The 23,950-nt window shown below is 41.6% G+C and overlaps 1 protein-coding gene across 2 annotated transcripts in view; it reads left to right on the top strand.

Annotated features, from left to right (window-relative positions):
* Nucleotides 1-23,950, top strand: part of STXBP3 (syntaxin binding protein 3) — a 46,668-nt gene that overhangs the window by 345 nt on the left and 22,373 nt on the right. For both annotated transcript variants that reach the window (XM_084636080.1, XM_084636081.1), the window contains exons 2-6: nt 11,550-11,599; nt 13,317-13,398; nt 18,532-18,608; nt 19,220-19,298; nt 23,664-23,764. In XM_084636080.1, the coding sequence (XP_084492206.1) occupies nt 11,550-11,599; nt 13,317-13,398; nt 18,532-18,608; nt 19,220-19,298; nt 23,664-23,764 (389 nt within the window). The remainder of the gene's footprint in view (nt 1-11,549; nt 11,600-13,316; nt 13,399-18,531; nt 18,609-19,219; nt 19,299-23,663; nt 23,765-23,950) is intronic.

The following is a 23,950-nucleotide window of genomic DNA, read 5'->3' as shown; positions in this document are numbered from 1 at the left end:
CGCGGCCCGCTGGGCGCCGCCGAGAGGGTGCGGAGCGGCAGGGTCAAGGGCTGGTTGCTGCGGCGGCATGGACCGTGCCTCACTGAATGGGAGACAGCCGCCGGCTCCACCGGCCCTGAGCTGCTGCCTCTGCCTAGTGATTCGGAGGCTGTGTAACGCCCTGCCGCGGAGCCGCGCGCTTGTTCGTGAGCGCCGGGAAGGGTCCCCGGTCAGTGAAGGCACGGGGCCTGTTAGAAATGTGCTGCGGAAGCGCAGTATAGACTGATGTTGAAAAATGTGTTTTTGCTCCATGGGGTTCTGTCTTCACTGGCCTGGGAAATCCTGTTGGTCTCATTATAAACTTACGCCCTTACAGAAGTGCTACAGATGCTGGGAAGTAGCACTGACTTATTATGCTGACAACAGGTTTTTATTCTTAAGTTTTCGTCTATGCTCCAGTTTGCACCAGTTTAATTAGTTTAGTCTTTGTCTTGATCATTATTTTTCATGGGAACGTTATAAGGGAGTAGTTCTGTTACAAAAACTGCAGCATTGACACTGTTCTAAGCACAGCAATTTCTAATCTCCCCCCTATGATCAGTGGTGACAACAGTTGTCATGGTGTTGACAGGGCTCATCAAGTGGAGTACCCATTGCAGGAAAAATGTGATAATGACAAATGTTGAAGTTAGTTGGCACTGTGTACTCTAGCTGAACAATCATCTTCTTCAGTGGGTTTTGAGGGAAATGGGAGGTTGCCAGGCTCTGGACAGAGGACACCCACTGTCAAATGCAGCAGTTTTTATAGTATGGAGCCAATGCCCCTGAAAGGGGATTTTCATCATATTTCAAGATAATCGTCATTTTTTTACTGAATATATTCAAGTAAATGTTGCTCTTCAAGGACTTCCACAGACTCATTTTTTACTTATTCTCAAATGTTAATTACAGAGTATTTCATTTTTTTTAATTGTTATTAAATGACCACAAGGAACATAGTTAGCACTGTTTATTATTAACTGCATATGTGAGCAGAAGTGTAGTGTTCTTAGCACACTTACTTTTGTCAGAAAATTGCTGTTTAAAACACCTTGTACTACTTTTCATATGGGTGTAGTGAACATTTGTCTTCTGGCAACTTGATACTAGTAACACAATGTATTTGGGAAAGTAGAAGTCCAGTCAGAAAACTTATTAAAAAAAATTTTTAGCAGCTAAAGATTTTTCTGTATATGATCGTACAAATGGATGTGCATTTCAGAAAATGTGAATAAATGAGGGAGACAAAGCACTTATTACCAATGGTTATTGTCAAATTTGGCAGCACTGGGAGAGTTGCTATCACAGAAGTATGTAGAGATTGAAAATTGAGTCTGTCATCCAGAACTTGAAAGAGTTACTTGTTTTTTCCTCACTGGTGACTGGAAAGTTTTCCTGGAAAATGCAAGGGAATTAAGCCATTTCTGCAGAATGTAAACTTTCCTTTGGTGTTGCAAGATGGCAGCTGAGTTTCTAGCCTTTACGGTTGTGAAAGTAACCGTACCTATATATACCCATGTAGTGTGGCATTCCTGAATCTTTCTTCAGTGCTCCCTGTAGATTTTCCAAAGCAGCAAAAAAGTTAAAATATCAAGAGACTGAACACTTCTGCTGCTATTCTGAGTCCTCTGAGTTTCAGTGAAAATAGCAAAAATTCTCTGTCATTCTGAGCAGCAGTAGAGGCAGGTGGTACTGTTGCTGTCCAAGCAAAGGACTTTTCCCACCCTGAGAAAATGAGGCTGTATATAGTAGATATGTCCCTTTCAGGAGCCAGAGTGCTGGTGGAAAGGTAAAATATCAGAAAATCTGTCTTGTGTGGGAGATGGACAGGGTATTGGAGGACCCCCAAACAGAAAAATAAGGCTTTGAAGCTGTCAGAAGGACTGTTTCTCCCCTTCCTTCCTGTAACAGGCAGGAAGGATTAGAATTGGGTAGTGAGGAAGAGTTCTACCATTCCAGAGAAGTGTAGTAGTGGGAGCTTTATATTTATCAGACATGTACTAGTTACAGGTTGGCATAAAAAAAATGGAGCCCTGACAATGATCCAGGGGCAACACTCTTTCCCCCTCCGGGGAAAAAGTGTTGCCCCTGGATCATTGTCAGGGCTCCATTTTTTTTATGCCAACCTGTAACTAGTACAACACCCTTTTTTTAAGGAAAAGGGGAACCTGGGCTTCTTTACAGTTAACTATCTGCAGGACTCTATAGTAAATTCTCCAACATGTGCTCTCTCCCAATGTACAGTTTTCTCACTGAGGCCTTCTCTACGCTACTCAGTTTTGTTGGCAAAAGTTGCCTTTTGCTGATGAAAGTGGGGAGCTGTACAGACTACAAAGCGGGGATGAGCAAACTACAGGCCATATCTGGCCTGTCAGACCTTTTAATCTGGCCCTTGAGCTCCCACTGGGGAGCAGGGTTGGGGGCTTGGCCCGCTCTGGCGCTCCAGCCGGGGAGTAGGGTAGGGGGCTTGCCCTGCTCCGTGCCTGCTGTGTATCCTAGAAGTAGTGGTATTTCTTTCTTCCAGCTCCTAGGCATGGGGCAGCCAGTGGGCTCCGCATGCTGCCCCTGCCCCAGGCGGTTGCTTTGCAGCTCCCATTGGCTGGGAACCATGACCAATGGGAGCTGCAGGGGCGGTGCCTGCGGATGGGGCAGTGTGCAGAGCTGCCTGGCTGACACCGCACCTCCGGATAGGAGCCGGAGGGGGGACATGCCGCTACTTCTGGGAGCTGCCTGAGGTAAACGCCACTTGGAGCGTGCACCCCTGACCTCCTCCCATGCCCCAACCTCTTGCTGCAGCCCTGATTCCCCCTCCCACCCTACAAACCCCTCAGTCCCAGCCTGGAGCACCCTCCTGCACCCCAAACCCCTCATCCCCAGAGCCAACACCCCCAGCTGGAGCTCTCACCCCCTCCAACATCCCAACCCCCAATTTTGTGAGTATTCATGGCCTGCCATACAATTTCCATATCCAGATGTGGCCCTCAGACCAAAAAGTTTGCCTAGACCTGCTATTAAGCTACTTTTTGGCAGCAAAACTCTGCTCTTTTGCTGGCAAATTAGAACCACCTCAACAAGAGGCATAAAGCTTTTTGCTGCGTAGTTAAAGCCACAAAGCATCAGTGTAGATGCTGCCATTCGTTATGTCGACATAACTGGCCTCCTCTGGTATACCACAATACCTGCTGTGACTGCTCTGCTCACTGTTTTGAACTGGGCTGCCCTGCAGGCATATGTCCTTCCTCTTTCAAAGCTCTGGGAAATTCAGACAGCTGAGCATGCCTTCTGCTCCGGCAAATCGTTACAGTGGAATCTCCCTTGCTCTAGGAACACCATGGTAGGCAGACTGCTGGTGGGGGGTGGAACTGCTGTGTTGTGCTGTGGGGACTGTCACACCCCAATGGCCCCCTCCCTCAGGGGATCCCCTGGGAGAGGCAGATCAGCATTGTATATTGCTAATGCTGTTGAAAGCTTCGCAAGGCATTTTGGAAAGGGTCAAAGGTGAGAGTATGGAGTGGAAGATTCCTTTGCAGGCTGTGAGAAGTCAAAGGGGGTGAGAGGAAGAGAGCAGAGAATGGGTTAACTCAATACTTCAGCTAGCTCAGTCCGAAGATAAGATGCTGGCCCCAGTCCAAGGTCACGGAGCCTGATGAGAAGTCTGTAGCTGTATTCATATCTTAACCAACCCTGGCCAGCTGTGAAAAAAGAAGAACTAAGCTGAGCAGGACTACAGAGATTGCAAAAAGGAATAAGATGGCAAAGGCCAGCCTGGGGGGGGACAAAGTTTGGTGTCCCTGGAAATGGTGTGTTTTGGGAAAGCTGAGTAGGCCACAGAGACCCAGTTTGGACTGGTACAAAGAGCACGGGGAAAAGAGGTTGCTGAACGAAACACCCCCAAAAGATCCCAGGACTTAAAAACCCTTCTGAGAGCCGAAGCAAGTTGGAGATCAACAGCGAACCCTGGACGACCTGTGCACAGGACAAGAACTCCCATCCACTCCTCCCCCTCTTCTTCTTACATTACACTGAGGCTTGGCCAGCCTTAGGTAGTGCGGGTGTGAGCATGAAAGTGGGTTAGGGTTGGGGCACTAACGGTTTCTTCCTTCCTCTGAGTGATGTGGGGAGCCCCAAGCGCTCTCCGCTGTTTTATTTTATCAATAAAGTTTTAAAATTCAGACACTTGGTGTGCTCTTCATCTCCCCTAAAAATCCTGTGGCCTCAGCCTGATCACTTGATGCCTCAGGCAGATTGGTAACATAAATCTGTCACAACTGCTGTGCTGTTTTGACATTCCTCCATGTAGAGAGCTCACAGAGCTGCTGAGGATGCTGCTCCTGTCAGCTGAGGAGGCTGTGGGAGAACTCAGAAGGAATCATAGAACCATAGGCAGGCAGAGCAGGCTTCTGCTGTGGGGGAGAAGAAGCGGGAGAGACTGCTGTGAGGGTGGTGATATCCCCCTGCTTCAGGATAGGTTTGTCAGGAAGCTGTCTGAACTTAGAGACCGCATGCCAACACACTTGCTCTTCCCCAACACACATTCTGTTTCTCTCCCCCCACACACATGTCCTGTCACACAGTGTCCCCTCCTGTTCCCCACCTCAGTTGAAAGCAGCAGACAATCTATGCGGATGCTCATGGAATGATGGGGTTGAGAAACCTGCATCATGTGATGCTGTACCTCCCCCATGAGGCATTGCAAACACTTCCCTAAGTACCCTGCAGCCAGTTGCATAGTGGGATAGATACCCACAGTGCACTGCTCTGTGTTGATTCAAGAGCTGCTAGTGTGGATGCACTCTGCCGACACGAGTATAGTGTAGACATGCAACAGCGGTTTAAAGTGGCGTAACTTTTGTCAACAAAACTCTGTAATGTAGGCATAGCCTGAGTCATTTTGGCTCTCAGTATGGGGGTAAACAAGAAGTGCTATATATACATTCAGTACATTATATGTATATCTAGCTAAGTTCTTAAAATTATTTGCTGTTTATACAGCAGTGAGGCAATTAACGTTACAATTAAGTGAATTTAATGTAATAAATCTTACAAATAAGACCTGGGTCTGAGGAGGTTTTAGTCATATACATGAAACCGCAAGTGAGGGTAACTGTGTATGGGGACAACGGAAGGAAGCGTGAGGGTTGCAAGAACAACTTTGAGATTTGACTTAAATAGAAACAGACAGCAATACCATTATGTAAAACAAGAATGGCGGTACTGGGTCAGACCAGTGGTCCATCTAGCCCAGTATACTTTCTGACAGTGGTTGGTGCTAGATGTTTCAGAGAGAATGACAGAATAGGGCACTTTAACAAGTGACCCATCCCTTGTCATCTAGTCTTAGTTTATGGCAGTCTGAGATTTAGAGATCCAGAGCATGGGATTGCGTACCTGAACATCTTAGCTAACAGCTCTTGATGGACTATCCTCCATGAATTTATCTAATTCCTTTTTTTTTAACCAGTTATACTTTTGGCCTTCATAGCATCCCCTGGCAACAAGTTCCATAGGTTGACAGTGTGTTGTGCGAAAAAGTACTTCCTTATGTTTGTTTGAAACCTGCTACCTATTAATTTCATTGTGGGGGGCGTCTCACGGGGTGTGTCTGTTTGTTATTATGTGACGGGGTGAAGAAATCACTTTCTCCACAACGTTCATGATGTTAGCCTCTATTATGTCCTCCCCCACCCTCCCTTTAGTCCTCTCTCTTTTGTAAACTGAACAGTCCTAGTCGTCTTAATCTCTCCTCATCTGGAAGCTGTTCCATACACACACCGTTTTTGGTCCCCTTTTCTGTATGTGTCTTTTCCAGTTTTTTTTCTTAATATGGCACCACCAGAACTACATGCAGTATTCAAGGTGTGCGTGCACAATGGCTTTATATAATGACACATTTATTTATCTTATCTATCCCTTTCCTAATGGTTCCTAACATTGTTAGTGTGTTTGACTACTGCTGCACCTATGTTTTCAAAGAACTATCCACAATGACCCCAAGATCTTTCTTGAGTGGTAACAGCTAATTTAGACTCCCATCGTTTTGTATATGTAGATGGGATTATGTGCTTAATATTTGGATTTCTTATAATCTAATCCTTAGGATTGCTTCTCCTTCACTACTTTCCTTTCTCTCACATTAAGTGGAATTAATTGGTCTTTTCAATGATATGGGATTCTTCTAGTTCTTCTAGAAGAAAATGGATTTTTAGGAGGTGTCTGAGTGAAGAAAGTGAGGGGGAATCTGGCATGCTGGTAGTAGGGTGTTCTAGGCATAGGGATAGTATGGATGAAAACCTCAGGATGAGCTGAGGATATGAAGGTGGGGGCGGGTGTGAAGGTGGCATCCTTGTTGGAGCAAGAGAGAGCATAATCAGATTAAAGATGTAGGTGGAAGTGGAGTTCACACTGAATGGTTTTGCATATTGAACTTGTAAAAATGAAGTATGTGAAATGGCATTGTAGAAATAATGCTTCTTTAGATATATGGAGTAGAACTGGGCAGATAACTGACTTTTAGTTCACTTACAGCAGTAAAAAAAAAAAAGGAGGAAAAATCAGTTTGGCTTGAACCAAATCTGAAAATTAATTTAAAAAAAAATTTTTTTTTGAGAAATTGAAAATGCATTTTTTTGGTTTGAATGAAACAGTTGTTTATATCACTGACACCATTCTACCAGAGGGGTGTGTGTGTGTGTGTGTGTGTGGGTCCTCTTGATTATTTCACAGAATCAGGTAGTAGGAGAGAAAAATGTCCTAAAAGAACATTTATTTGAACATAAACCTCTATCCTGATATAACGCGACCCAATATAACACTGGTTCACATACAACATGGTAAAGCAGCGCTCTGGAGGCGGGGCTGCTTTAATAACGAAAATGCTTGAGGCCAAAGCAAGTTCCATTATAATGCAGTTTCACTTATAACGCGGTAAGATTTTTTTGGCTCCCGAGGACAGCGTTGTATCGGGGTAGAGGTGTATATGGGGCGATTAGAAGGAGAAAGAGCAGTTAGGACAAACACACTAGGTGCTACCTAATTTAAAAAAAAATGGAAAAGCGTTCAGGAAAGGAGTGTGGACAAGGGTGCAATACTAGACATGATTGCATTTATGATTGATGCCTAGATCCTATGATGATAGGTGCATTTGAAATGCCTAATATAGATAACTAGAAAGACCAGAAGGCTTTTAGAACAATTCATGGTGAAATACTCAACTGCCTTGGCAAGCTAAGCCAGTGAATTTGGTGAAAAGTTACAGATCCAGGATCAGGGGATGTGACAGCTAGAGTGCCACAGGGGGTGATGTTCACATGATCTGTTGATGATTTGGAAGAATTGCTCAGATGTCATGAGTGGGAATGCCAACTAATACCAATAATAGGTAGATGAGATTTAGGATGTGAGCTAGCAAGTGGATTTAACATTTACTTTAAACATTTTGTTCTAGTTTTTGGCCAAGAAACTAAAATATTTCATTGAAAATTGAGATGATAGTAGCAAACATTTGCCAGGAATAAGTTTATTTTTTACAATGTGGTCTTTATACAATGCAAGATCTAATTTAAAATTAGATCACTGGTTGAGCATTCTCAAGAATGAAAATAGAATTGTTTCAGGTTTCATTGCACTTCAGGAATTCCCATCTGATCTTAGGGCAACAAAAATGATTAGGGGACTGGAACACATGAGTTATGAGGAGAGGCTGAGGGAGCTGGGATTGTTTAGCCTGCAGAAGAGAAGAATGAGGGGGGATTTGATAGCTGCTTTCAACTACCTGAAAGGGGGTTCCAAAGAGGATGGCTCTAGACTGTTCTCAATGGTAGCAGATGACAGAACGAGGAGTAATGGTCTCAAGTTGCAGTGGGGGAGGTTTCGATTGGATATTAGGAAAAACTTTTTCACTAAGAGGGTGGTGAAACACTGGAATGCGTTACCTAGGGAGGTGGTAGAATCTCCTTCCTTAGAGGTTTTTAAGGTCAGGCTTGACAAAGCCCTGGCTGGGATGATTTAACTGGGAATTGGTCCTGCTTCGAGCAGGGGGTTGGACTAGATGACCTTCTGGGGTCCCTATCTTCTGAAACTGAGATCTAGAAGAATGTATGGTAATAGTATAGTGTTATAAAAATGATTGGTCTGATACAACAATATGTTAGTGTGCTAGGTGCTGACCAGGGAAGGTCTCCTCTTATGCTAATAGCTAACAAACTTAACTAGTAGTTATGTTTCTGGCAACAAATATAGGGATGAAATGGATATTGACACATTAATAAGAGAACAAATCCACAGAGATCACTGTGGTTCTGTACAAAAGTCTAAGGAGACCACACCTGGAGCATTATGCACAACTTTGGATTGTGTAGTATGGGAGGGGTGTTGAATTATTAGAATTGGAAACAACCCAGAAGGTGATAGCAAGGAATGATAAAGGGCTTTAGGGATTATATAAGTAGAGAACTTGAGTTTTTCTAAACTCTTTAGTTCTGTTCATTAATAGCATGAACACAACATGCCAGGTTATGTCCCCTCTGAAACAACTGTAAACATGACATTGGGTGATCTAACTGTGCAGTACAGTAAGAGCTAAATTATGCAGTGTGGCAGAGCTGAGTTGTGTGACAAAATCATTTCAATTTCAGTGAAATTCTAAAAAATTCACACAATGAAAATAGACGGAGGCCTGGGTAAGGAGGAGGCAGCATCTGGCGTCCTTAAGGGATGCAAGGGGGGAGCTTTACTCCTGTACTACTTACAGATTTCTGTCTTAGTGAAAAGAAGAAAAATAGTTGGGGTGGGGACAAATTATACAGCCATGTAATCATGGCAGACATTGGGTGGTTGGCTCTAGCAGGCATGGTATATGTACAAACACTAAATGGATGGCCTCTGAGGTGCATGTCTTCCTACTATCCTGAAACTTTACCATGCATTTTGCAGTACTTCTGCGATAATGTGGGTTGAGATGTTGGTTCATGTTTTCAGACAACTCTGATTTTTTTTTCTTGCTTTTTGTTTTATTTTGACACACTTCTTAGTGGTTTTAAACATAGTGGATATTTATGTGACTGAAATAGAGAACAGAATAGTTTAGTCAGACTTCTTTATTTAGCATTTATAAAGTGGTGGCACTACCAGACTGGATCCTATTGTGCTATGTAAACGTGCAAGGGGGTGAGTTTATGAATTTGCCAGAGCGCCAGTTAGATTTTAAAGCTAAGGACTAACAAACTACATTTGCCGGTATATAATAGAATCCAGTAGGCCGACCCCTTATTTATTGTGTCCAGAGACTGTTAGCTTACTAGTTCTAATACTGGGTTCTTTTAAAATCAACTTTTAACTTGTACAGTATTTCTCAAATCAGGACACTTGCTTATTCTTAACCAGCCAGCAATTATTCCACCAGAACAACATTTAATATATCAACAGTTACTACTCAAATGTAGATACAACCAGTTGTGTGTATTACACACATACTATAAAATTGTGCAAGCAATTCTCATAGACTAGAGTTGAGGCTTAGCAGTCATATCAAAGAATAATGGACATTACTAAGATTTATTATTACATTTACTCGGGGGGAGGGATAGCTCAGTGGTTTGAGCATTGGCCTGTTAAACCCAGGGTTGTGAGCTCAATCCTTGAGGGAGCCATTTAGGGATCTCGGGCAGAAATTGGGGATTGGTCCTCCTTTAAGCAGGGGATTGGACTAGATGACCTCATGAGGTCTCCTCCAACCCTGATATTCTATGATAATCCATTCTCAATACTTTAGTGCCTAACGCAATTATCACACTTCCAGCGTGGCACTTGTTTTTAAGGCACTTTGAAGAATGTAGTTAGTACAGTTTGAATGGATCGGTCTCAAAAGGAGAAATTTAGAATATTAAAAGCAGTTGCTTAAAACAGTTTTTTCAGGCCAATTTGCTTGGATTAATAAGGGAGTTAAAATCTAAAATATGGTTACTTGAGGTCTCACTAGAGAGTGGAGACTCAGCAAGATAACCTAGTTATTTGTATTTCCCCTTCTATTATGTAATAATCTTTGAATACTTCTTATCCTCTTAACTTTGGGATTGGGGAGAGTCCTTTCCACACAGTTGGTCCAGGTGTCTGTCACGCTCAGGATTCTTCAGCTTGTTGGGTTCAGTCAATTCTCATGAGCATGTGGTGACTTCAGTTTATATACCTAGTTTCAGGACTTGTAGGAAGGGGCCACCCTCTTATTCCCATTGGACATATGCCAAGTGAGTGCTTAGATTTTAGCTCTTTCAGTTTTTGTTGCTTTCATCAGTATCTAATAGATGGTGATGGTATATAACTAATTTCTTTAATCCTTTCCTTATCGGAGGTTTTTTAAGTTCGATTTGTTTCAAGGATTGTATTTCATTATTCGCTCCTGCTATCAACTAGGATCCTCTCCTTTAAGCAATTTCTCTTAATATCCTAAGTTATACACTGGTTTATATTTTTTTTATATTTTTTTCCTTGTGTCAGACAATTCCTATTACTTCTGGAGTGCAACAGTTGTTTACAATGAAAACCAACAAAATCCTCAATCTTTTAAATTTGGAGGACATACTCCATATAGCAGTTTACATTGTATTGGACTTGCTATAGAACAAGAGACATTTTTCACATATAGAAGGATGTAGATCTGACTCACAAGGCAAACAAATGGGCAGGTTCTGATATGGGGTGAAAGATTATTTACAGTATATTTGAGTTACAAAGAAAGCAATATATAGGTTGGGGTGAACATTTTGCTTGGATTTCTTGGTGTAACAGTTATTTTGTTCAATTTGACCTTCAGTCTTACAGCAACATTTCTAATTTGCTTGACATGCATCTTCCCCAACCGTTTCTTGATCCACTGATAATGTGCAATGGGTCTCTTTGCATAAGACAGCATATCACCCTTACATGGTAACTTGGAGTTCTTTTTAGGTAGGTTGGGAAGGAGAAAGAGGTTTTATCCATATACAAATTATGAGAGATTCTTGCCTAGATGTAACAATATTCTCATTTAATAATTTTAATTGGAATTACGGACTTTGACTGTGGGTCCTTAGACAAAGTGTCTCTCACATGATGTGAACCATTTTCTTATTGTCTTCCTAGGTGGATCTTATTTTGGGATAAACAGTGGTAGATAGCTTTTCCAATTTTTAAGGGCCAGAAGGAATCAGTAGTTACTAATCAATCAAGACATATTTGTTCCGTATATCCCTTGCAGCTAGGCTCTGTTTGCAGGATCATGGTAATCCATTTGGACAGATTATATGGATCTGTAAATTTTGAAACTAATTAGTTTAAGTGAAAACTACAGCTTCAAGTTTTGCACTAATTTTTGTAAAATAGAGCAAAGTACTAGTTGCAAAAATGATACTTCTGGAGACTCACCTAGCAGAATATTACATCTTGTGCTTTTTGACATCTCCATAAATGTAACTGTAACTGAATAAGTAGTTATGGTGTTTGTTCTTGTATGTCTTTTAATCGACAAGTGTTGTTTTTTGTTTTTGGTTTTTTTACAGAGCTAAAATTATCAGTATTTGATGATTGTAAGAAGGAAGAAGAATGGAAGGTATATTTCATTTTGCTTTTTGTTACACTTTAGAATTACTTAAAGCATATTCTGTTTCATTAAATACACTATTTCTTAGCTTGCTTGAAATTTCTTCGCAACACTTTCATTAAATGACCCGTAGTAGATGGACAAATGGATATGTCTTCTGGTTTCCTAGTGATGTAAAAAAAGACCTGAAAGGTGATTCTGTTGGTTTTTAAACTTTAGAAATTCAGGTCTTGTCTTACTCTATTTTCCTGAAAGACACAACAGCCTCCTCACTCATGTCTCTGTAACTTTCCATTGATTGATTTCCACTGGTGGGAATGGTGTGTTGGCTTTGTATAATATGCTTATGCTGCAGTTAAAACCCCCCAGCTGGCCTGTGTCAGCTCACTTGGGCTCAGGGTAAGGGGCTGCTTAATTGTGGTGCAGAAGTTTGGGCTTGGACTGCAGCTCGAGTTCTGAGACCTTCCCACCTTTCAGGGTCCTAGAGCCTGGTATCCAGCCTGAGCCCGAACATCTACACCACAATTCAACAACTCCTTAGCCCAAGCCCTATGAGTCTAAGTCAATTGGCACAAGCCAGACACTGTTTTTTAATTGCAGTGTAGACATACTCTTTAAGTCTGTTGTGTGTATCTGTTTTGAGCAGGGTTAGATAATATGGTGCTTTAAATGCTGGCAGCAGTCTAGATCCTTGTGTACATTAATATGTCTATCATCAGTGGGACTGTACTGGTGGTAGCTTTGTTGGGATATTTTTGGCAAAAAGTCTAGTGTCTTTTATTCCCTATGACAAGTGTAGAACTGATAGGATTGACATTGGAGATTGACTGGGAATTAGAAATTATTTTTATTTAGCCTATTAACACAATCTAATTTAAAAAAAAAAAAACCTTTTCAGGTTTTTTTATATTTAATATCGAAGTTAGACCCAAATGCAAATTCTTCCTTTTAAAAACTGGTAAAACAGTAAATCCTTTGGGGTTGGGTCATGTCTATTTGAAAACAGCCTCTATCTACAATGTCCCATAAGCTAATACTTTTTATTTAGAATTTGGGGGATTTTTTTTAAATCACAAAAAAAATCAGGGTTATTATACAGACAGTAAAAATGCTCCCCTTGTGGCTATGCAGCTGTTCTTGCCATGAAAAAAGATCTGTAGAATAAAATTTGCCCAGGCAGATAGGGAGAGGAAGCTTAAAATAATTCAGGATAAACTGATCTGAAGAGGAAAGTTTTACACTAAACCAAATGTAATGAAACAGCCACTGCAGGACTCAAACAGATTTTCTGACATAGCAAATTCTGCAGATAGCTCTCTGAGCCACAAAGTTCTCAACCCAAGCAAGATGAAAGTTTGGAATGTTGAGTAAGACCAGCCAGGCTGATCTCAACTGTCATGGAAGACCTATGATGAGAAATGGTTAGAGTATTTTAGGCACAAATTGGGAGTTTAATGGTCTACTGTACCCTTTTTATATTTATATATGTTGCTTTGCAAAATCCATGTTACTTTTAACTCCTTAAAATAAAAATCGCAACCTTGCAGTAATAAAGTGAGCGATTGGGGAAAATAAATTGGTAAGAAAATAAATTTCAGTTTTAAGCTTCCACAGCTGCTTATCAATGAAAGAGAATCAGAAACATGAAATATACCTTGTCTTACAGTAACTGTAGCTGATTCTGAATTATTTGTCTAAATGCTGCTTCATTCGTTTTTATACTTAGATAATTATTTTAGACGACTTTACCACTAAACTACTGTCGTCATGTGGCAAAATGACTGATTTACTGGCAGAAGGCATTACTGGTAAGTGTAAAATAGTTGTTAAAGGTGCTTTTTTTTAAAATCTGGGGCAGATGAAAATGTTAGGTTAATAAATAAGGCTACTTTTTAGTCACAGGTATTTTTAGTAAAAGTCATGGACCGTTAACAGAAATTCACTGCTGGTCACATGTCCATGACTTTTACTAAAAATACCCATGACTAAAACATGGGTAGGGGACTGTGGGTGTTCCACGGCATGGGGGGCAGGGGCACTGCAGGTGCTGGGGGAGGTGGCTTGCAGGAAGGGACTGGGCAGCATGGGGGGTAGGGGGGGCAAGCAGCATGGTCTGGGACCCCCACTGTTGCTGGCGCAGGGCCCAGAACCCTGCTGTTCCTGGGTGGTGGGGGAGAGGGTTGGCGGGGCTGGCAGGGGCTCCCTTCCCAGCTCTGCATCCTAGGTGGCAGAGGGGTCAGGGGGCAGCTCCTAGGTGGTGGAGGGGTCAGGGTGCTTTGCGCCCCGCTTCCGCCACAAGCGCTGCCTGCCGCAGCTCCCATTGGTCGGGAACCACAGCCAATGGGAGCTGTGGGGGTTGGGCCTGTGGGTGTGAGCAGCGTGTGGCGCAGCGCTCGCCCTTTGCTGCTTAGGAGCTGCAGGGCTGTGGGAGCTGGGGAGCCCCCTTCCCTAGCCTCCCACTCACCCAAACTGCTTCTGCTGGCCCAGGGGCTGCCTGGCTTGGGCAGCCCCTGAGCCAGCACCAGCGGCTGCAGAAGTCACAACGGTCACGGAATCTCTGACCTCCGGACAGACTCACAGCCTTACTAATAAATATATGCACTGTAGATGGTATTACTATTATAAATGAGAAAAAGGTCATGACTGTTTCTTTATTTACTTGTTTACTATTCCATGGTTTAATTGCAAGCCTGAAAAATAGCATTTAATGCTGCTTTCTTGAAAGAACCTTGCAGCACTGGTGTTGCAAAGTGGCATGTAGGCACATATAATATTTGCAAATGCAGAAACTGGTCTGCCATAGCTGACTGGCTGTTTACTATTGAAACTTTATGCTGTCAGTTCAGAGATGTGCCCTTTGCCTGTCTGCTGTCCTTAAAATCTGATATGTTTGATCCAATTTGAAGGTCCAGTGTAGAAAGACTTGCTTGAAAGAACTTTACAGTCGGCTATTAACTTTTCTTCACTTGGAGACTTCACTTTTGGACGAAGTCTTCTTCAGTGTTTTTCATGCTATATAAGTGATTAGACGCTCCCCTGTACTTTCAGGGAAGCATCAAATCCAGTATGTGGTCAGACACAAGACGAACTTCTTGAGAATATCTGTCTGTCTTTTCAGATGTAGTTAGCTCAGTGAAAATGTGTTTAGTGTAGTGGTGATCAAAAAGAAACAAAGCATTAGAATGTATGAAGAACAGGATATAGTATTCTCAGCATTTTCTAACCCCACATATAAATCAATGGAATGCCCTCATCTTGAATCCTGTATCCAGTCTTGAGAAAGCAGAAATAGAAGAGGCCCAGAGAAGGGAAACCAAAATTGCTGAAGGCATGGAAAGACTTTCCTATGGAAAAGACTGAATCTGAATCCTTCCCATGCCGCCAGACATTGTTTAAGGTGTGGACAAGGCTCTGCAAGCCCTGTCCATCGTGCCACTAGAGTAGAACCTCAGAGTTATGAACACCAGAGTTATGAACTGACCGGTCAACTACACACCTCATTTGGAACCAGAAGTATGCAATCAGGCAGCAGCAGAAACCCAAAAAAATGCCCAGGAAGGATATTACTGGGTTAAATGTAAGCTACTAAAAAAAAAAAGAAGAGAACTTTTTGTGCTTGCTTCATTTAAAGGAAGGCTAAAAAGTGCATTTTTCTTCTGGGTAGTAAAGTTTTAAAGCTGTATAAAATCAATGGTCAGTTGTAAATTTTTGAAAGAACACCCATAATGTTTTGTTCGGAGTTACGAACATTTTCAGAGTTATTGAACAACTTTAATTTTCAAGATTTTTGTAACTCTGAGGTTCTACTGTACTCCAAATATTTGGTTGTGTTTCTATAACTTTTGTACAAAGATGGGTTGTTGTTCCATTGCTCAGCCCAACACTGGAGGACCAGTACGCTGCTTTTACTCTGATCCCTACACTTTGACCTGTACAGTTTGCGTGGCCCTATCAGTAGTTAAAACTCCTGCAAGCGTAGCTGTCAGGGTCACGAACACACAAGCCTTCCCTCTGTATCAAGGTGCAGTCTCCAGGGAAGGATAGAAAGACTAAGAACTGTTTAAGTTTATAGTGGAGAGAAGAGGAGACATGATAGCTGTGAATAAAATAATGAATGATATAGAGAACGAAGGGACGTTCAATGAAACTAAAAGGTAATGTTTAAAAGGGAATCCTTCTGTACAATGCAGAATTAACCTATGGAACTGTTAAGGCTGATTCTCCACTCTGGCACTTTGTGTGCAGAAGGTGGGGGCGCGCAAGGACTTCAAAAATTAATACTTGCCACTCTAGGCTTGTATTAAACTCCCAAGGTTACAGCTTTTCTCTGACCTTGGATTGGTAGGTGCTGCCACCACCCCACTGCAAAACCCCTTTGGGAACCCAAGAAGGTGCACTTGGGAATTCCTTCCTCTGGGGTACCCTCAAGCCCTTTCACCCCCGCCCCCCTCTCTGGGGAAGAGCTGAGAAAGAAAGAAAAGAAGGAAGGGGAAAAAAAAGGAAATCAGCTGTTGCCAGCAGCTAATTAAACAATGTGCACAAGCCTCTTAAGACGCACACATCCAATTCTGTTAAAAAGGAAGAAAATACATCTGGGAACTTAAGCTTTTGCTAGATTTAAAAAAAACAAAAACCTACAAGAATTAAGCCTCAAGAATAGCTCTATGGAGGTCCAGCTTAAACGTTACAAGCAAAACAAAAGCACCTGGGGTTAGTACAGAGGAATTCACAAGCCATAAAGAAATAAAAGGGATAAACCTAATCACGTCTTCGTAGACATTTCCTGATCTATCTGGGGTTTTAGATAAGTAGTTTCTAGTATGATACTGATGTTTTTTTTCATACCTGCCTCGAGCTTTTCACAGCATAACTGCTCCCTGTCTGCCTCTCCCCGAGAACTACACAGACAGACAAAAGGGAGTCTTTGTTCAATTTTTAAAAAATTCTAGCCTTCCCATTGGCTCTTTTGGCCAGATGTCCACCCACTTCCTTTTACCTATGCATAGCAGTGAGACTTTTTAACCCTTTATAGGTAGAGCAATTAGAGAACAGCTACTAAGAGGGATTTTATAGCGGCTGGCTGGCTGGGCATCCATAAAATGGAGCTACCCCTCTTCCCCCCTCATTTATCACAGGAACTCATTGTCACAATATGTCAGTCCAAGAGCTTTCCAGAATTAAAAGGATTAAAAATGGATAATGAAAATATTCTTGGTTACATTAGCTAGAGTAAAAAATGAAGGCTATAACTCCACATTCTTCAGGCAGTCACTTTCTGCAGCTCTTTAAGGAAAAGGACCCTGATGGGGAGTTCAATATCTGTCCATTATGGAGTTTCTTGCACCTTCCTCTGAAGCATTTGGTATTGGCCTCTGTCAGAAGCAGAATATCAGATGAGATTTAATTTGATAATGTAATTCCTATATGATATATTTGAGACTAGATTTACCTATATTCTTGAAGATGAAACACTGCAAACAAAAATTTTATAGCCTATAACAACTATTTATTAAAGGGAACGCCTACATTTTCTTTGGCTCAGCAGTCTTAAAGTTCAAAAAGTAAGAAGTACTTTTTGCTATAAAAATTATGTGAAGTGTGTTTAAAGTTAGCATTTCTGTGATGCCTGATGCCTAAATCATCTTGGTGAAAATTAACATTGAAATTGGTGAATATATTAAACTTTATGAAAGCAGTTTTCTCTAACAGATTTTTTTTAATCAGTGTTTTATGGTGAGACAGTATTTAAGATCGTCACTTCACAATTCTTGCTCACTTGAGTAGTCAATAGGACTACTTAAAGTAAGGAAGAGATTGTATGATTAGACCCTTAATATGTAAATTTAAACATTGATTTTAAATTTATCCTGCTTTAAGACTTATTTACTCTGATACTGTATTTCCATATGTCCAGTATCACACATGCCACTTCAAAAAGAGCAATAAGCTCAAATCTCAACTGTAATTCACTTTTCAAGTGTATTTTACTCATAGTAAATTGCTTTGCTGTTTCCATCTGAAACATTTTCAGAACAAATGGGTATAACTTTTCTTAACCACTAAGTAAGTAAAGTGCTGCTTAAAGTGCCAGACTGACAGTCCTGGAAACTGAAGTTCTCTGTTTATTTACAAAAGTTGTGGCATGATCAGAAGCAAGGCAAGTTTTCCCACCAATGCACTGCAACCCTATCTCAGGAAATCCTCTATATGTAATATCTGTAGTGTAATGAATAAGCTAAACAGAGAAGCCAATGGAAGGACATGGGTTACATGAAATTGTTGGTTTTTAAAAAATGACCAACTTGTGCATGCAGTTACATGTCTAGTAGGTTAATTGCATAAGAAATGGCCAAAGGACAGAAAAGGCTAGAGTTGTAAAAGTACTCTGCATTGGTTTTTTTTTTTCCCCCTTCCGATGTTGAATATAAGCATAATTTTATTAAGGTGGTGATCCTGTAAGCTGCTGTTCTCATGTAGGCCCCATATATGGAGCTACATTGACTTTACTGACCCTCTACGTAAGGGCAGAGGGTCTATCTGTGTAGAACAACTTACAAGATTGGGCCTAGAGGTTTAGTTAGTATGTAACTCTGTTCTACTCTTTGTGTTAACCTCCAATGTAAAAAAAGGGGGATTCTTTATAGATAAGGTAGCATCTGGCCCCTGATTTTGTAGGCTCACCCACAGACTTTACTTAATCAATTAAAAGTGTAATTCAGCTCTCTCCATAGAATTAGTTTTACACCTATTTTAGCTTATGGAAATATTAATGTAAAATACAATCATTGGTCAAATGGAGCATTATTAGAGGATACAATCCAGAATGCTTTAGTTTTCTTTTTTGTTTTAAAAACCTTGGTGTTCAATGTAGTTTTCCAAACTTAATTTCTTAAGATATATTGAGTATTGCATTTTGAAATGAGTAACTTTATATATTTTAGCTGTGGAGAATGTTTATAAAAACCGTGAACCTGTCCCACACATGAAGGCAATTTATTTCATCACTCCAACCGAGAAGGTTAGTATTTTTAAGGAAAAACTTTTTAGTTTTTTTTTAATCCTTTTTTTTGGTAGTACACAAAGCATGAAGCACTAAACCATCGTAACAATTTAAACTGAGCTATTACAAAGCTGCCACTCAAAATAAAGGCTATAGAAAAGAGTTGGCTCTACTGGTACTATAGAAATGTTCGGAAGAGACTGAATCTCCAATTATTAAATCATTTTCAATCTATAACAATATAACATAAGATTTTCCTTCTCCCCTTTCCTTCTCTTTCTTTTTGTTTCATAATCATAAGATTATGATTTTGTTTCAAAATCATAAGATTTTCCTTCTCTTTCTTTGCTTCATTAAAGCAATCTTTTGTACAACTTCTCTAGATGAGAATATTACTGATCTTCTTGCATTGTTTTGTCATCCTTGGACTGGATATATGAATATTATAGTTCAGTGTTTACATTCCCATGTGACTGATTACAGTATTTCTGGTTTCATACTGATCAATAAAAACATGAACTTTTCAAAAATATAGTCCAAGAAAAGTTTGTTCTAAGGGCAGGCAAAATAGACACTAATAACAGTTATTTTCTTTATAGTAAATTACAATTTAGCATTTTTATCTTAAGTCTGTAGATGGGCTTATAAATGACTTTGTAAGTAAATCATCCAGCAAGTACAAAGCAGCATATGTCTACTTCACTGACTGTAAGTAATTTTTTTTTTGAGTTTGCTAATGATAAACTAATGATTGAGTTTAAGTGGTTGTCAGTCTTATCTTGTTACTAATATATTTTGATTTTCTAGTTGGTGCATATTGGAGATATTAACTACTGCACTAAGCTATGAGGGGAGTTTTGAGACTCGGCTTGTTTACCAGAGTTGAGAATTTAAGCTGAAGTGTTTAAAAAACAGCAACAACCCATAATTCTGTCTTTGCCTGTTAATTATTCTGTAAGGCATTGTAGACAGAAATGGAAAGCCACAGGATGTGGATTAGAGTTTCTGTCCAGTGTGGCACCGTGGCTTCTTATTTCCCAGAATAGGTATGACCTTTAGTTTCCAATGTTACATGTTTTGGTTTTATTTTTATAACATGCTAACTCTATTTGTATGCTATAGAATGTAAAGGAAGAAGCTTTTGAGCAAAATTATGGGGTACAGAAACATATAATCCTGTGCAGAAATAACACCAAAAAATGACTTTCTTGGGATGACAGTTTCTGCTGCAAGGACAATGGTTTGAAGTTTGATTATATTTCACTTATTCACTATGAACTCAGTTTTGAGCTGGGCTCCACATGACTGTAGGGGAGTAAGGAAGTATAAGGTGCCCTCTTAATTCCTCTGCATAGTCTTCTTGCATCATAAGTTGCATGCAAAGGAAAGAACAGCTGTCATTCCATAGGTACTCCCTCAGTCTGTGTGGGTGTGGGAACTAAGGCTGCGCCCCCTCCATTATCAGTCAGCACAGCTGAAAGAGTGTGGAGAGGGAAGTAAGCTGTGCTAGGAAAAGGACACCTGTACTCTGGGTGTCCCTAACCCTCTGACTGCCAGAAGCTGGGACTAGATGACAGGGGTGGATCACTCGCTAATTGCCCTGTTCTGTTTGTTCCCTCTGAAGCATCTGGCAGACCCACTATGACCATTCTTATGCCCTTATATTCCAGTTCAACTTACTTCCCCCATGGGAAGCAGACACTGAATTTTGGCTGCATCAGTTTGGTCCCTGGTCTACTCTTGGACTGTGCAGCTGCACGCTTCCCCAGTTCTGTTTGTTTCTCCTTGATGAAAACCCGCCCCCTTGGTTCACTCTACTTCCCTGTAAGTCAACCACCCTCCCCTCCCCTTTTTGATCATCGCTTGCAGAGGCAATAAAGTCACTGTTTCAAATTCATGCGTTCTTTATTTATTCATCACACAAAAGGGGGATAACTGCCAAGGTAGCACGGGGTGTGGGAGGAGGGAAGGACAAGGCCACACTACACTTCAAAACTTATTGAATGCCAGCCTTCAGTTGCTTGGGCAGTCCTCTGGGGTGGAGTGGTTGGGTGCCCGGAGCCACCACGCTCTTCTCTTCTACTCCCCCCCACGTTCTTGGGCGTCTGGGTGAGGAGGCTATGGAACTTGGGGAGGAGGGCAGCTGATTACACAGGGGCTGCAGTGGCGGTCTGTGCCTTTCCTGCACCTCAACTGTACGCCGGAGCATATCAGTTTGATCTTCCAGTAGCCTCAGCGTTGTATCCTGCCTCCTCTCATCACGCTGCCGCCACCTCTCCTATTGCTCCAACCATTTATCCTCTCACACGTCCCTCCTGTCCTCACATTCATTTTATGCTTTCCTGGACTCTGACATTGTCTGCCTCTACGCATTCTGCTGGGCTCTTTCAGTGCGGGAGGACTGCATGAGCTCAGAGAACATTTCATCGCAAGTGTAGTTTTTTTCGCCACCTTATCTGTGCTAGCCTCTGGGATGGAGATGCTAGTTGCAGTGTTGAAACATTTGCAGCTGCGGGAGGGGAAAAAAGGGAGAGTAAAACTGAAAAAGACACGTTGGCCATTTAAAAGTAGGGGCTAATGTTTTCGGGTTAATGTGCAGCACAAACCCAACTAACCCCCCTCCCCCCACACACCCAATTTTCTGGGATGATCGCTTCACCCCTCCCCCCACCACGTGGCTAACAGTGGGGATGATTTCTTTTCAGCCACAGGCAAACAGCCCAGCAGGAATGGCTACCTCTGAATGTCAATGAAATTGCCTTATTTCAGCCAGGTGACCATGAATGATATCACTCTCCTGAGGATAACTCAACGGATGTTGCTTGAATGCCAGCAAACACTGGGACCACACGCTGCCATGCTTTCTTTTGCAGTGATTCCAGACTATGTGCTACTGGCCTGGCGTGGTAAAGTTTCCTACCATGGTGGAGGCAATAAGGCTGCCCTCCCCAGAAACCTTTTGCTAAGGCTTTGGGAGTACCTCCAGGAGAGCTTCACTGAGATGTCCCTGGAGGATTTCCGCTCCATCCCCAGACACGTTAACAGACTTTTCCAGTAGCTGTGCTGGCCGCGAATGTATCCCAAGTCTTCAGGGCAAATTAATCATTAAACACACTTGCTTTTAAACCATGTATTATATTTAAAAAGGTACCCTCACCAGAGGTGCCTTCTCTGCCTTCAAGGTCCAGGAGCCCGGGTTGGGAGGGTATTGGCTCCAGGGTGATAAACAGTTCCTGGCTGTCGGGGAGAACAGTTTCTCCATTTGCCTGGTGTGTGGTATCTTCAACCTCCCCCTCATCATCATCATCTTCTTTGTCCCCAAAATTCTCATCCCTGTTGCGTGAGACTCCCTTGCAGGAGTCCACGTACAGGTGTGGGATAGCTGTAGGAGCACCCCCTAGAATTGCATACAGCTCCTCATAGAAGTGGCATGTCTGGGGCTCTGACCTCGAGCGGGCATTTGCCTCTTGGGTTTTTTGGTAGGCTTGCCTGAGCGCCTTAAGTTTCACACCGCACTGCTGCGGGTCCCTGTTATAGCCTCTGTCCTTCATGCCCTTGGAGATTTTTTTTTTTTTTTCAAATATTTTGGCATTTTGTCTTTTGGAACGGAGTTCTGATAGCATGGGTTCGTCTCCCGATACAGCAGTCAGATTCAGTACCTCCCGTTCGGTCCATGCTGGAGCTCTTTTGCGATTCTGGGACTCCATGGTCACCTGTGCTGATCAGCTTGCCACGGTGGCCAAACAGGAAATGAAATTCAAAAGTTTGCAGGGCTTTTCCTGTCTACCTGGCCAGTACGTCTTAGTTGAGAGCGCTGTCCAGAGCGGTCACAATGGAGCACTCTGGGATAGCTCCCAGAGGCCAATACCATTGAATAGCGTCCACACTACCCCAAATTCGACCTGGTGATGTCGATTTCAGTGCTAATCCCCTGGTTGAGGAGGAGTACAGAAATCTATTTTAAGAGTCCATTAAGTCAACAAAAATGGCTTCATTGTGTGGACGGGTTCAGGGTTGAATCGATCTAACGCTGCTAAATTTGACCTAAACTCATAGTGTAGACCAGGGCCTAGTTAAAATAGGCTATAGAGCCCTTAAAATCTACTTGGGTTTTTGTGTCCATACAACACTTCTACAATAGGTTCTGATGTTCCAAGAGAACCATGTCTGCATGGCTTTCTGTTTGTGTATCTCCCTATTAGAGATTTACAGAGCTGCAACTTAAAGGTTTGTTCATTTATTTCATTTAAGGAAAACCCATTTGGCTCTGTCTCAGATTTGTCTGTTCAAGGAATTTGCTAAGTATCCATATGGTCTTATCTGCATATATTTACCAATCATTGTTTAAATTCAGTTTCTAGAGAAGAATCCAAGTTTAACTTCAGTATTGCAGAATATATTTCTAAGATAGGTGCAACCAAACTCTTGTATCTGCTTTATATTTTGTTTGGGGGTGTGTATTGCCTATTTTGGGGGTGGAGGAGAGGGCTATCTTCTCCTTTTTTGTAATATTTAGGAGGTACCTTGCAACTCGTATGAAAGGGAGGAGAAAGAACATACACAACCCTCTTGTTGTTTGTTTTTTCACTATTCGGGATGTGGTACATTACTTTTTCTTCTCATTATCGTTCCAGTATCTCTCTTAAATTTGTTAGAAATCTTTCTCAAGCTTCAGTGTCCAAAAGTTGGAATCCGCTGGAAAGTAAAGTACCTGTAACTCTTCTCTGAAGAGAGATTCTCAAACCTAGTGGATTAGCACTACTTATCTTTCCCTTTGGGAGAGTTCTATAATACTTTTTATCCATTAATAGTGATTGACTCTTGTTTCAGCCTTTCTCTTGAAAGGACCTGCTGCTGGAATTCTGTAAGCCATGGGCATGTTTCTGGTTTCAGAAAGTTCAGAATTTTCTAGCTGGGAGAGTTCCTGTCTGATCACATGCTGGCGCCACAGACTAATGTAGTAATTCTCTAAAACAAATCTGACTTTTAAAGAACAAGATTTATGAATGTGAATGAATTAACTGAAAGGAATAAATATAAAATGGCTTCATAACCTCTAATCTCTTTCCCCAGTTTGCCCTGACATTCTCTTTAATAAAATGAAGTCCTCCTGCTCATGGGCTATAAGAAGGTGCAAAGAAATAAATGTTTCCTTCTTGCCATATGAATCTCAGGTAAACTTCAGTCTTTATATTAGCATAACTCCAGAAATTATACTGCATTTTATATTTCTAAGTGTTGATTTATCCACTATAAAGTCTTGAAATGTAGCTGCTTTTTTTATTTTAAACATATTTTTCAGACATTGTGACAAACGGTACACAAAGCCTACCACCATTTTGGCTTATTTACAATATATT

This window comes from Lepidochelys olivacea (genome assembly GCF_965140295.1).
Source record: "Lepidochelys olivacea isolate rLepOli2 genome assembly, chromosome: 8".
In the NCBI taxonomy this organism is placed as follows: Eukaryota; Metazoa; Chordata; order Testudines; family Cheloniidae; genus Lepidochelys; species Lepidochelys olivacea.
The sequence above is the reverse complement of the archived record's forward strand: the minus strand, read 5'-3'. Positions and strand labels throughout refer to the sequence as shown.